Below are 12,861 nucleotides of genomic sequence, written 5' to 3' on the forward strand. Positions count from 1 at the left end.
GGAAGAGAAGTGAGCACTGGGATTTAAGGCAGGAAAGGATAGGCAGTTCTACTGTTTTGTGCAAATGCAGTTGGGTTTATGATTAGTACTGCCCTTATCTACAAAGATGCTAGCCCCTGAGCCTTGGAGGGAAAAGATAACCACCAGCTGCCATTCTTTTGGTTGTACAAAGAGAAAGTCTAGGCATGAAAATCCTTTTTCTGAATTGGTTCTGTCAATGCTTTGTCCTTGAAGTCAGGAAGTACCTTGCCAGTAAGAGACCGCCTTTTAGAATTCTTTTGAACAATGCCTCTGGCCACCCAGAGCCCCATGAGTTCAGTAACGAAGGTGCTGAGGTGGTTACTTTCCCCCAAACACAGCATCTCTAATTCAGCCACTAGATGAGGGAGTCATAAGGACTTTTAAGGCTCATTATACACAGTACTCTATGGAAAAGATTGTCAGGGTTATGGAAGAGAACCTCCCTAGAGAGAACATCATGAGTCCGGAAGGATTACACCATTGAAGATACCATTGTTGTTACAGAAAAAGTCATGAAAGCCATCAAGCCTGAAGCAGTGAATTCTTGCTGAAGAAAACTGTCCAGATGATGTGCATGACTTCACAGGGTTTACGACAAAGCCAATCAAATAAATTATGAAAGAGATTGTGGATATGGTCAAAAAGTCGGGGGTAAAGGATTTCAAGGTATAGATATAGGAGAAATTCAAGAGCTAATAAACACTAATTAACAGAAGACAACTTGATGGAGACAAATGCTTCTGAACCAGTGCCAGAAATGAGGAAGATGATGTAGAAGCAGCAGTGCCAGTAAACAAACCGACACTAAACACTCTGGCAGAAGGGTTATGTTTATTCAACACTGCTTTTCTTTTACAACATGGACCTTTCTATGATACAGACCCTGAAACTAAACAAATAGTAGAATAGGATTGGAAATGTATAAAAACTTTTTTTTTTTTAAGAAATGGAAAGCAAAAAAGTTAGGCAAGTTCTCATGTATTTTCATAAAACACCAAGTATGTCTGCCTTTCTTGCCTTTCCTTCTACCTTCTTTACCTTGTACACCTTTGCCATCCTGAGACAGCATGAGCAGCTCCTCCTATTCCTCCTCCTCCTCCTCCTCAGCCTACTCAAGGTGAAGACAATGAAGATGAAGATCTGAATGATGATCCACTTCCACTTAATGAATAGTACATATATTTTCTCTCCCTTATGATTTTCTTAAAACATTCTCTTTTCTCTAGCTTACTTTATTATAAGAATACACTGTAAAATACATATAACATGCAAAATATGTGTTAAGCAATTATTTATAATTGATTAAGGCTTCCAGTCAACAGTAGGCTATTGGTAGTTAAGTTTTGGGGGAGTCAAGGTTGGTTCCCCTAAGCCCCATATTGTTTTAAGTTAAAGTATCCTGTAAGTTTATTGAATTTGTTTATCAGTTTTAAGAGTTCTTTTGGTGGAGTCTTTAGGTTTTTCTAGATGTGAGATCATGTAATCTACAAGCAGGGACGATTCTGCTTCCTCCTTTCCATTTAGATGCTCTTTTTTTGTTTTCTTTTCTTTCTTTCTTTTTTTTTTTTTTTTTGAGACAGAATGCTGGAGTGCAGTGGCATGATCTCGGCTCACTGCAACCTCCATCTCCTGGGTTCAAGCAATTCTCTGCCTCAGCCTCCCCAGTAGCTGGGATTACAGGCACCCACCACCATGCCCAGCTAATTTTTGTATTTTAGTAGAGATGGGGTTTCACCATCTTGGCCAGGCTGGTCTTGAACTCCTGACCTTGTGATTCACCCGCCTTGGCCTCCCAAAGTGCTGGGATTACAGGTGTGAGCCACCATGCCTGGCTGATTTTTTTTTTTCTTACCTAATTGCTCTGGCTAGGACTAATAGTACTATATTTAATAAGAGTGGTAGTAGTGGGGCATCCTTAGCTTGTTCCAATTCTTAGAAGAAAAGGTTTCATCTTTTCCCTTTTCCATATGATGTTAGCTGTGGGTTTGTCGTATATACCCTTTATTGTGTTGAGGTATGTTTCGTCTATACCTGATTTGTTGAGTGTTTATCATGAAGGGATGTTGAATTATATCAAATACTTTTTCTGAATCTCTTGAGATCATATGGTTTTTGTCCTTAATTCTGTTGATGTGATATATCACATTTATTGATTTGTGTATGTTTGAACCATCATTGTATCCCTGGGATAAATTTCACTTGATCATGCTGTATAATCTTTTTAATGTGTTCTTGGATTCAGTTTGCTAGTATTTTTTTGAGGATTTTTGAATCTATATGTTCATCAGGGATGTTGGCTTGTAATTTTCTTTCTTTGTGTGTTTGTGTGTCCTTGTCTGGTTTTGGTTTCAGGGTCATACTGGCGTTATGTAATGAACTTGTAATAGTTCCTTTCCCTTTAATTTTTTGGAATAGGTTGAGAAGAATTGGTGTTAGTCTTTTTTAAAAATTTGGTAGAATTCAGCGTGAAGCCATGTAGTAACTCCTTTAAGTATTTCTTGTAGGGCTTGTTGAGTGGTGATGGAATTCCCTTAATTTTTGCTTGTTTGAGAAAACTTCATTTCTAAAGGATAGCTTTACTGGGTATCCTACATCCTGGCTGGCAGGTTTTTGTTTGTTTGTTTGTTTTTTGTTTTTTTCCTTTCAGCACTAAATATATCATCCCATTTTCTCAGCCTGTTAAAGTTTCTGCTGAGAAATCTGCTGTTAGTCTAATGGCCATTCCCTTTTATGTGACTTGATGATTTTTTCTTGTTGTTTGTAGAATTTTCTTGTTGTCTTTGACTTTTGAAAATTCGACTCTAAGTGCCTTGGAGAGGACCTTTTTGGGCTGAATTTATTTGAGAACTTCTGTGCTTCCTGCATCTGGATGTCCTTCTGTCTCTTAAGACTTGGGGGGTTTTCAGCTATTATTTCATTAAGTAGGTTTTCTATGCCTTTTCCATATTTTCTTTTCCTGGAATTCTCATAATGTGAATATTTGTTCGCTTAATGGTGTCCCATAAATTCAATCGGTTTTCTTCATTCTTTTAAATATTTTTTTCTTTGCTTTGGGTTATTTCAGAAGACTTGGTCTTTAAGTTCAGAAGTTCTTCTGCTTGATATAGTCTGGGGAAGGCTTGATTTTATTTTTTCTTATTCTCTGAATTCCTCAGCTGTAAGATTTCTGTTTGGTTCTTTTTTATGATGTTTCTCTCTGTTGACTTTCTCATTTAGATAATGAATTATTGGGTTATCTGCATTGTCTTCTATCTTGTTGACTTTCTTAAGGTTATTTTGAATTCTTTTTCTGGCATTTTATAAATTTCTTTTTTTTTTGTGGAGTCTGCTATTGGAGAATTAATGTGTTCCTTTGAGGGTGTCGTGGTTTTTTTTTTTCATGTTTCTTGTGTCCCTGTATTGATATCTGCTCATCTGGTGGAATAGTTGCCTCTTCTAATTTGATGAAGTAGCTTTCACAGGGAAAGACCTATTCCTTTAGATGGGTCTTATGGTGTCTGATGGGTAGAGTGCATTGGCTTTGGTTCTGAGTGAGCACAGTAGTGTGGTCTCTGTACAGTTTCCTCAGCTGTAACCCATATTAGTAATGTTTGCAAGTTCCTCAATGGCCTAGGCTGTGGAAGTGTGCGGTGGTGGTGGTGGTATGACTTTGCCAGAGATGGGCTCGCCAGGCTGGTTGTTGGGCCAGGGGTATGCATGTACACATAGTCAGCTGGCTTGGAGATTGGGTCACTGAGGGCAGGTCTGCTAGGCTACTTCTCAGGCTGTGGGTGCTGGTGTGCAGCTGGTTGGTCAGCTCAGGGACTGGCTCTCTGGGCTGTTTATCAGACTTAGGGTGCAGACATTTTGTGGTTTGGCTGCTCAGGGTCTGGCTCACTGAGAAAAGAGCCACCAGGCTGTTTATCCAGCTAGGGCTGCAGGGGTGGGGCAGTTTGGCTGGTTTGTGGAGTATGTCTGCCTAGGGTGGTTCCACCAGACTGTGTCCTCAGTTGGGGTATGGACACACAATGATTAGGCCAGTTTGGTGGCATGCCCCCTGGGGGTGGTCTGCTGTTTCTCTGGCTGGGATGTGAGCTCACAATGGTTTGGCTAGCTTGGGGAAGGGCGTACCGGGGGTGGGCTGCTATGCTGTTTCTGCAGCTGGGGGCACAGGCATGTGGTGGTTTGGCCAGCCTGGGCTTGGCTTCCCCATTATGCAGTACCAGAGTCATGACTGTCCCTGGGCCCAGGCTCTCAGTAACTGGAGTCATTGCATTGCAGTCCTTCATGTGGTCTTTATGGAATGATGGTAGAACCTCAAAGCTAGAGAGACACAGTGGCTACTGGCCCCCAGAGCAGGACACCCTCCAGCAGTGTCTCTGGTTTCAAGAAGGTGCTATGCTGTAGCAGCTTAGGTTATGCAAGGGTGGGGAGTACATAACACGAGCTCCTACTGTGGAGTAATGTAGCTTTGTAAATTCCAGGTAGCTCTCCAAACAGCTCAAGGCTTGTAAGGACTGTGGGATTCTCCTGCAGTGAGGACTGCAAGTTTCTGTGGTTGGGGCCCTGTGCTTACCATTACCCTGTAAGAAGTCCCTCCTGGCTCCCAGCCAGTCTCATTGGGGAGATGGGACAGCAGAGGCAGGGTGCCTTGCACCTCTTTTCATCCTGCTTTTGTGCTCCACAGGGATCTTGCCACTCTCTTGCAGCACTTCAGCGCTCTCCCTCAGACACTCCAGTTGAATTGTAGTTGTTAATTCTGTGTTTGGGTCCCTTTTTAGGGGGCAAGGGCACGCATTGGGCACCTCTAGTCAGCCATCTTTCTGATTTTATTCATACAAGATAATTTTTATAAAATTAAAGTATAAAGTATCATATAATTATCTTAACCTTTCCTGTGTAATATAGTTTATACTGCAAACCAATTTGTACTATAATATACATCCTGTGTACTATATTTGTACTATAATAATATCCTGTGTAATATAGTTTATACTAAAAAACAATTTGTAATATAGTTTATACTGAAAAACGAACTATTTTCTGTTCTTATATTTACAGGAACCAAGTTACATGAGAACATTGAATTAATGTGATATATTATAACTGTCTATGATGTTCAGAAACTTCTCTAGAAAAGCATTTTACAAAAAATTAACTTGTGTTGTCTATATTGTATATAGACAAAAAATGAAATGAAAGGTACCACCCTATTCTATTTCAAGATCCAGTAGCTTTTCTGCTTTTACTTTATTCAGGGTTGTTTCTTTAGTTTTTAGAATTTTGAGAATTGCAGTTAAACAAAGAGATCACAGACTTTGATTCAAAATAGCTAAATATTTCTGCTTGTCACATCATAAGATAATTTCCGTTTTGTTTGACTTCAATAAATACCAAAAATACGTATTTGGTAACAAACAGATCATAAACAGTTCTTTTATGTTTTCATGTGTTTATCTTTTCTTCTGGTATAATCTTCGTATCTTAAAACTAGAGAAGGGACCTGTATGTATATTATAGTGGATGAAGTATTCTATTAATATTTAAAACCAGAAAGTCAAATATAAAGGATCCTCATGGTATCACTACAAAAGTGATATAAGAATAGACAGACCTGTTCACATTCAAGAAACAATATTAAGAATTCAGTTTAGGGCTGGGCACGGTGGCTCACACCTGTAATCCCAGCACTTTGGGAGGCCGAGGTGGGTGGATCATTCAAGGTCAGGAGTTCGAGACCAGCCTGACCAACATGTTGAAACCCTGTTTCTACTAAATGTAAAAAAAAAAAAAATTTACCAGGCATGGTGGCGCATGCATGTAATCCCAGCTACCTGGGAGACTGAGGCAGGAGAATCGCTTGAACCCTGGAGGCAGAGTTTACAGTGAGCTTAGATTGTGCCATTGCACTCCAACCTGGGCAACAGAGTGAAGCTTAGTCTGAAAAAAAAAAAAAAAGGCAGTTTAAGACCAGGCACAGGCTGGGCGCGGTGGCTCAAGCCTGTAATCCCAGCACTTTGGGAGGCCGAGGCGGGCGGATCACGAGGTCAGGAGATCGAGACCATCCTGGCTAACATGGTGAAATCCCGTCTCTACTAAAAATACAAAAAACTAGCCGGGCGTGGTGGCGGGCGCCTGTAGTCCCAGCTACTCGGAGGCTGAGGCAGGAGAATGGCCTGAACCTGGGAGGCGGAGCTTGCAGTGAGCCGAGATCGCGCCACTGCACTCCAGCCTGGGTGACACAGCGCGAGACTCCGTCTCAAAAAAAAAAAAAAAAAAAAAAAAGACCAGGCACAGTGACTCATGCCTGTAATCCCAGCACCTTGAGAGGCCCAAGTGGGCAGATCACTTGGAGCCAGGAGTTTGAGACCAGCCTGGCCAAAATGGGAAAATCCCATCTCTAAAAAAAAATAAATATAACAATGGTTAGAGGAATGTGTATTAATCACAGTTGCTTTTGACTACAAGTAACAGAAATTTGACAAACAGCAATTTAATCAAATAAGGCATTGATTTTTCTTCTTCTGTAATATGCCTGTGTGTGTGTGTGTGTGTGTGTACGCGCGTGCACATTTTTTTCTTTCTCCTGAACACAGTTGAAAGTACATACATGCATTATGGCAGTTCATCACTAAATATGTCAACATGTGTCACCTAAGAATGAGGACATTTCTATATAGCTATATTCTGTTGTTATATTGTAGAAATGTGTAACTGTGCCATAAATTTTAATGTTCCATACTCAGTTTTGTACATCGTTTTCAGTAATGTGCTTTTTGCATTTTTTTAAAAAAACCATGATCCAGTTAAATTTTTTTTCATTTAATCTAGAATGGTTTTCTTGCCTTTTGTCTTTAATGACATCGGTGCTTCTGTGGGTCCAGGCCAGTTATTCCTAGAGTGTCCCACAATTTTTGTTTGATTGTTTGCACCTAATTTGATTCACATTAAACATTTTTGGTGAAAATATTAAGTAGGTGATGTTTATTCAGAGTACCGCATTAGGAAGCACATCTATCAGTTTGTCCTGTTGTGGTGATGTGGTAAGTGTAATCACCTTGGTAAGGTGGTATCTGCCGGATTTCACAGTTCATCTGCCATTTCCTTTGTCAGTAATCTGTGGAGTGATACTGAGACTTCATGAGTATTTTTTCCCAACAAACCTTTTTATTATTAGGAAATAAACATCCTTTTATCCTTTCCTAACTTAATTTTTACATTGATAGTTAAAAAATAGTGATTTTTTTGGTTCTACCATTTTTTCTACTTTAGCTGGCATTCTTTTATAAAGAAAAGCATCTCTCCCAGCCTTACCCTCTGATAATACTCGAGTACAGCACATTGAATAAAAAAATAATCCATGATTCATATGGAATCTTTTTTATTATCTTTTTTTTTCTTTATTTGAGACAGGGTCTCACCCTGTCCCCCAGGCTGGAGTGCAGTGGCGTGATCATGGCTCACGGCAACCTTGACCTCCTGGGCTCAAGCAGTCTTCCTACCTCAGCCTCCTAAGTATTAATATTTGGAACTATAAGCACATGCCACCCTGTCCAACTAATTTTTTACTTTATGTGGATTGGTACGGAATCATGGATTATTTTGCGATTCAATTTCCTGTATTCCAGTATTATCACTATTTTGGTGCTCAAATCATTCTAAATTTGGTCAGTGAGAGTTTTTTCGCACTGGTTTCTCTGTCCTTCTGACATGCACCCATCAATTTTTGAGCATTTCTTTGTCCTCTGGCACAAGAAGATATCCTAGGTCCACATTATACTTTTTGTGCCTCAGACCTGGAATATGACATTTCTCAAAAGAGCTCTGGTTTCTTTTAGTGGGGAATGGTATTTTGAAGCCAAAATCTATACTACTGGATTTATTTTTTTCTTCCAAGTATCCTTCTTCTTTCTGAGAAGTGGTGCCTTTACTGCGCTTGCTATACCTGGTTCCACATATTTTTATGCTTCTCTTTTGGATTCTCTATTAGCTTGGCCTCTGTAATGTTGGATCTGAAATATGTTTTTAGTATTTCCCACTAAAAGTGTGGCTTAATTTTTCTGGGAGTGATACTTGTGCTTCAGCACCCCTAGATTCCCACTTCCTCTCTCCTCTTTTTCTGTCGTTTGCCACCTGATTTTCTCTGCTCCAGCATAAGTTCTGGGGCTTGATCTTCTGAAATTGGCATTTCTCATCTCTCTTACATGTAAGTTAAAGTTTTTTGTAATCTCCATCTCCTAGTTTTGCATTAGATATGGGATGAGATATGGGTAGTTTTGTTTGCTCTATTTGTTGATTTCTTTGAAGAATGTGTGTTGTGATTAGAATTTAGGTGACTATAACTATTCTATAAAAATTGGAATTCCTCAATTTAACTATTTTTATGGCTTTCTAAGATGTGAAATGTCTGGCTTTCAGTTGAAGTTTTAATTTAAACTTGGTGACTCTAGTAATAAGTAAGTAAACTTGGGCAAGCCTTCAGTATATTTTGAAGTAATTTATGCCATTTGTCCTACCCTAAATGGCCTCTAACCAGTGTATTCTTTTTGAGTCCTTGGGTTTCTTGGCTTTTTAGTAGCCTTTCTCTTTCCACTTGTAGACTAACATCAGTCATTTTCTCCTATTGTCAGTATGCTGTCTACTAAATCCTATCCACTTTACGAATAGAGAATTAAGAATTTGGATGACATATCTTGTTAGACTTAGGTATGCCATTAGATAAGCAGGACCAAATGAAAGTCTGAGGGCCTCTTGGAGCTTTATTTAGGATCTGAATCTCTTCTGAATGCCTATTTGATTATTAAATAGCCATTTCTGCCTTATTTTCAGTTCTTTACTATGTTCTAGTTTGACAGTTAAACTGGGTAAATCATCTTAAAAACTGAGGTTTTGCTTTAGGTTTCATGTAATGATATTGAGGGATGAGATACAACATTTAGAGCATGAATGGTTCTGGAATCTGATTCCTTAGGTTCAGATCCTGGCCCTACTACTTATTGGTTGTGTAACTGAGTAGTTACTTAAACTCTCTGTACTTCCATTTTCTTACCTATGAAGTGAAGTATAATAATAGTATCTTCTTCACAGATTTTGTGAAGACTGAAAAAGATGATACATGACAAGTCTAGAATGGTGCTTTGCTGTTGATAATTGATTGTTATTACAGTTGACATATTAATTAATAAATAATAAAAATGTGTTGGATATTCACTCTGTATAAGGAGCAGTGATAGGCTGTTAAAGCAGATAATCAGATCTTTAGGATAATCTGTTTGTCACTTGCTCCCCATCCCTCTCCGTATATCAATCCTGAATTTAAAATGTTTTAATGATAATTTATTAAACCTTTACGCTTCCCATTGAGAAAATGCAAATGGTTATTTTATCACGTATTCACTATTTAGGGGTTTACTTTAAAAGGAACACTATAAATGTCTGAGTGATGTTAATTTCAAAGACCGTTTATAGCATTCTTTTTGTATTCTATAAAGACACATAGCTTGTAATGAAATTACACTGTTGTGGAGTTGTATGTCCACTAGAGGTCACATTATACTTTTATATTACTTAAAATGTCTTTTATCTTCATAGTGTCAGTGAAGCCTACTTCAAAGAAAGACAGAGATAAGAAAAGTTCATTTATTGCTTCCTGAAAAAATACAGTTTAAAAGAGAAAAGAAGAAAGAGGAAAGAAAGATGGTGGACTGTTAAAGGAACCATCTTTATATGCCATAGTTTTATATTTGGTAGCTTATTACTCTGTTGGTTAGAAAATTGGTTTGTATTGAAGTAATGAGATTTTGGTATCCAAGTCAGAAATAGGAATTGCTTACTCTCAGTCACAGAATAATGTGCATATTTTGAAATTACTTTTGAATGATTGCATGTAGGTATAGTCATGTATATAAATGTGTTCTCACATTTATTACCTTTTTTTTTTTTTTTTTTTTTTTTTGAGACAGGGTCTCATCCTTTCACCTAGGCTGGAGTGCAGTGGTGCCGATCATGGCTTTACAACCTTGACCTCCTGGGTTCAAGCAGTCTTCCTACCTCAGCCTCCCAAGTATTAATATTTGGGACTGTAGGTACATGCCACCCTGTCCAAATAATTTTTTACTTTATGTGGAGATGGGGATCTCACTGTGTTGCCCAGGCTAGTCTTAAATTCCTGAGCTCAAGCGGTCCTTCCACTTCAGCCTACCAAAGTGCTGGGATTGCAGCCACCGCACCCTCCCTATTACCTATTTTTATTAAAAAGAGTGTGGCTTTGGAGTACTGCCTACTTGGAGAGTGACCTACCCAAGTTACCTAAATTCTCTGGACTTTGAATTTCTATGTAAAGTGTGAATAATAGCTATGGCAATGTTATGTTGAATCACAACATTTAAGCAAAAGTTCTGTGCAAATGATGCAATGAGTCATCAGATAACTGCTGTTGTTTTTAGCCGGCTAAGGTACGTTCTGGGAAGAAGAAAGGAATCTTTAAATTTTTAGCCTCTTTTTTTCTGAAAGAATAGATATTAGTTTGTACTTCTTGGATGGCCATTGTGGCTAACAATAGATTATAAAAAATTCATTCATATGATACTCATTGTGATGCTTGATATTACTGTCTGTATGTCACAGCCTTAAGTGTGGAACTGCTCTCTGGTTAAAAAAATGAGTACTGACTCCTGGCAGTTTCACATTTTTTGTGGAACTAATAGGTTTAATTGAGTTTATGTGTTGGCATGGTCTATTTTGACTGATAATTTTGGTCCTCATTCGGATAATGCCAGCATTCAAGGGCTACATACCAAGGTTACCAAGAGATGGGGTCGGTAGTTATGGCGTTAGTGAAATTGGTGCTTAACATGTTTTCATTATCAATCAACCACAAATAAAAAAGGCAATCTTAACTATTGCATTTACAGTGAAAAGGGAAAGCTTTGATTGGCACTGTCAGCATTTAAAATGCAAACAATTTTTGAACTTTGGTATGCAGGAATTATTGTGAGCATAAGCAGAACACTGTTGGCTCAAAACAGGAAGCAAATAGATATTTTTAAAAAATGCTAATTTCTTTCTTACTGCCAATGTTTGGTTTTCACCATTCCGCTTCTTGCCTTCCTGAACTCGTAAGTGCTGCTGGTGGCCCCCGAGTTTGCATGCAGTTCTGCCTGATCTGGGTCTTTTTGACCCCAAAGCCTACAGTCAGACCCTTTTACACTTACCAGATCCTTGAGCATGGGATCTCTTCCTTTGAAAACCTTTATCATCGTTACATACTATATGTTTCTTGTATTTGAAATGTTTTCTGGTAAGTACATATTATATAGATACTTTTCCTATTTTTGAATTTTCTTGGTAATAATCTCCAGTAGATGTCTGTCATGAATGGAAACTATCATGCAAGGTTTTGGGATCCGTTAGATTCTAGGCTTGAGGCTCTGTTGTTGACTCTTCCATGACTTTGGGCAGGTTTTTTTAATCTCTGAGTTTCATTATTTGTTAAATGAGGACAATCATTTCAACATATAGTTGTTGAATGAATGATGTATTTAATAGCTAGTCTACTGATTTCAGAAACATTGCCAGGGGTTTTGTTTGCCTTTTTGTTTTGTTGCTTTTTAAGAAGGTGGCCATTCTTAATCTTTTAATTTTTTTTCTGTATAGATAACAGACAAGAGAGTATCCAGAAGACATGCCATTCTTGAGGTGGCAGGTGGTCAGCTGCGAATCAAACCGGTAAATATGTTATTAATGATTCATTTTAACTTTTATCTCTTACCCTTTCAGTTCCCAAGCAGAGGTGCCTATTTTCTAAGGTTATGGGAATAGGGAATTAATGTCAGAACATATCCTTCTCATTGCCAGAAAATAATTAGGAGATAAAGATCTAAACTATGAGTAAAACTGTATATTTTCTCATAGGACAATGCCACATTTACATAATTAGAATTTTAATGAAAGGTGACTGCCAGTTCATGTGTACATTACGATTTGGTTTAAAATTGAATACGCCAAATAATATCCAATAAGAAAGCCCATAACTATGTAATGGTTGTTTTTTTGAGCTGGGGTAGTGACCAAAGTAACTTAAATGTTACAGGGATATTTTAACACATTCTGTATCACTGTGTGTAGAGTTGAATAGTTCTAAAATTTAGACCTTGTTCAACTTTGAGGTTTGAAAAATGATTTTAATTTGAAAATTTTTGTTGAGGGCTAGAATTTTAATTGTTTGCTTTATAGTTTCCTGCTGCAAAATCACTGATGATATGCGGGGACAGCCAGTTTCTAAGAATATACAATGTGATTATTCCTTTTCTTTTGCAGAGTCTATTGTGTAAGAGAATGAAATATGTGCATGAGGGTCCATTTATTTTAGACTAGATCATATGGTGGTAAAATTTCATGGAATTAAATTCATTAATTTATAACCTTTTTAAACCAATTTGTATTTTCATATTTTATATACAACCGCCTGTTATAGCGTTAGTTCCTTCTTTTACACAGATAGTACTTGCTTTTTTATCCTATGTTTAACTGTTTGCCAAATTTGGAAAGCATCTTTTAAATTTTAGTACTTGGAAATTTTTTGAATAAAAAATTATTCAATGTATTCACCTTATCTCAACCTTGAATAAATAATCTTTAAAAGGATTTATGTCTCATCGTCATTCTGCATTATCTTAGTGTCTTGAAAAAGTGTTAATATCTGGAGTCAATACTCCTGTAGGAGCCACTGTATTTACCATTAGTTATTCATCTCTGTATCCTCTCCAGATAACTTATTCTTCTGAGATGACATACTGGATCACAAGGTCCTTGAATATAGGAACTCTGACTAATCTTTGTATCCCTAGTGTTTATCATAGT

At 37.8% G+C, this 12,861-nt stretch overlaps 1 protein-coding gene across 2 annotated transcripts in view; it reads left to right on the forward strand.

Moving 5' to 3' along the window:
- APLF (aprataxin and PNKP like factor) overlaps nucleotides 1-12,861 on the forward strand; it is a 97,463-nt gene that overhangs the window by 11,157 nt on the left and 73,445 nt on the right. For both annotated transcript variants that reach the window (XR_001894227.3, XM_003908753.3), the window contains exon 2: nucleotides 11,656-11,727. Coding sequence is in view for 1 of the 2 variants with exons in the window: in XM_003908753.3 (XP_003908802.2) it covers nucleotides 11,656-11,727 (72 nt within the window). In the remaining variant the exon portion in view is untranslated. The remainder of the gene's footprint in view (nucleotides 1-11,655; nucleotides 11,728-12,861) is intronic.

The sequence above is a fragment of the Papio anubis genome, chromosome 14 (assembly GCF_008728515.1).
Source record: "Papio anubis isolate 15944 chromosome 14, Panubis1.0, whole genome shotgun sequence".
NCBI lineage: Eukaryota > Metazoa > Chordata > Mammalia > Primates > Cercopithecidae > Papio > Papio anubis.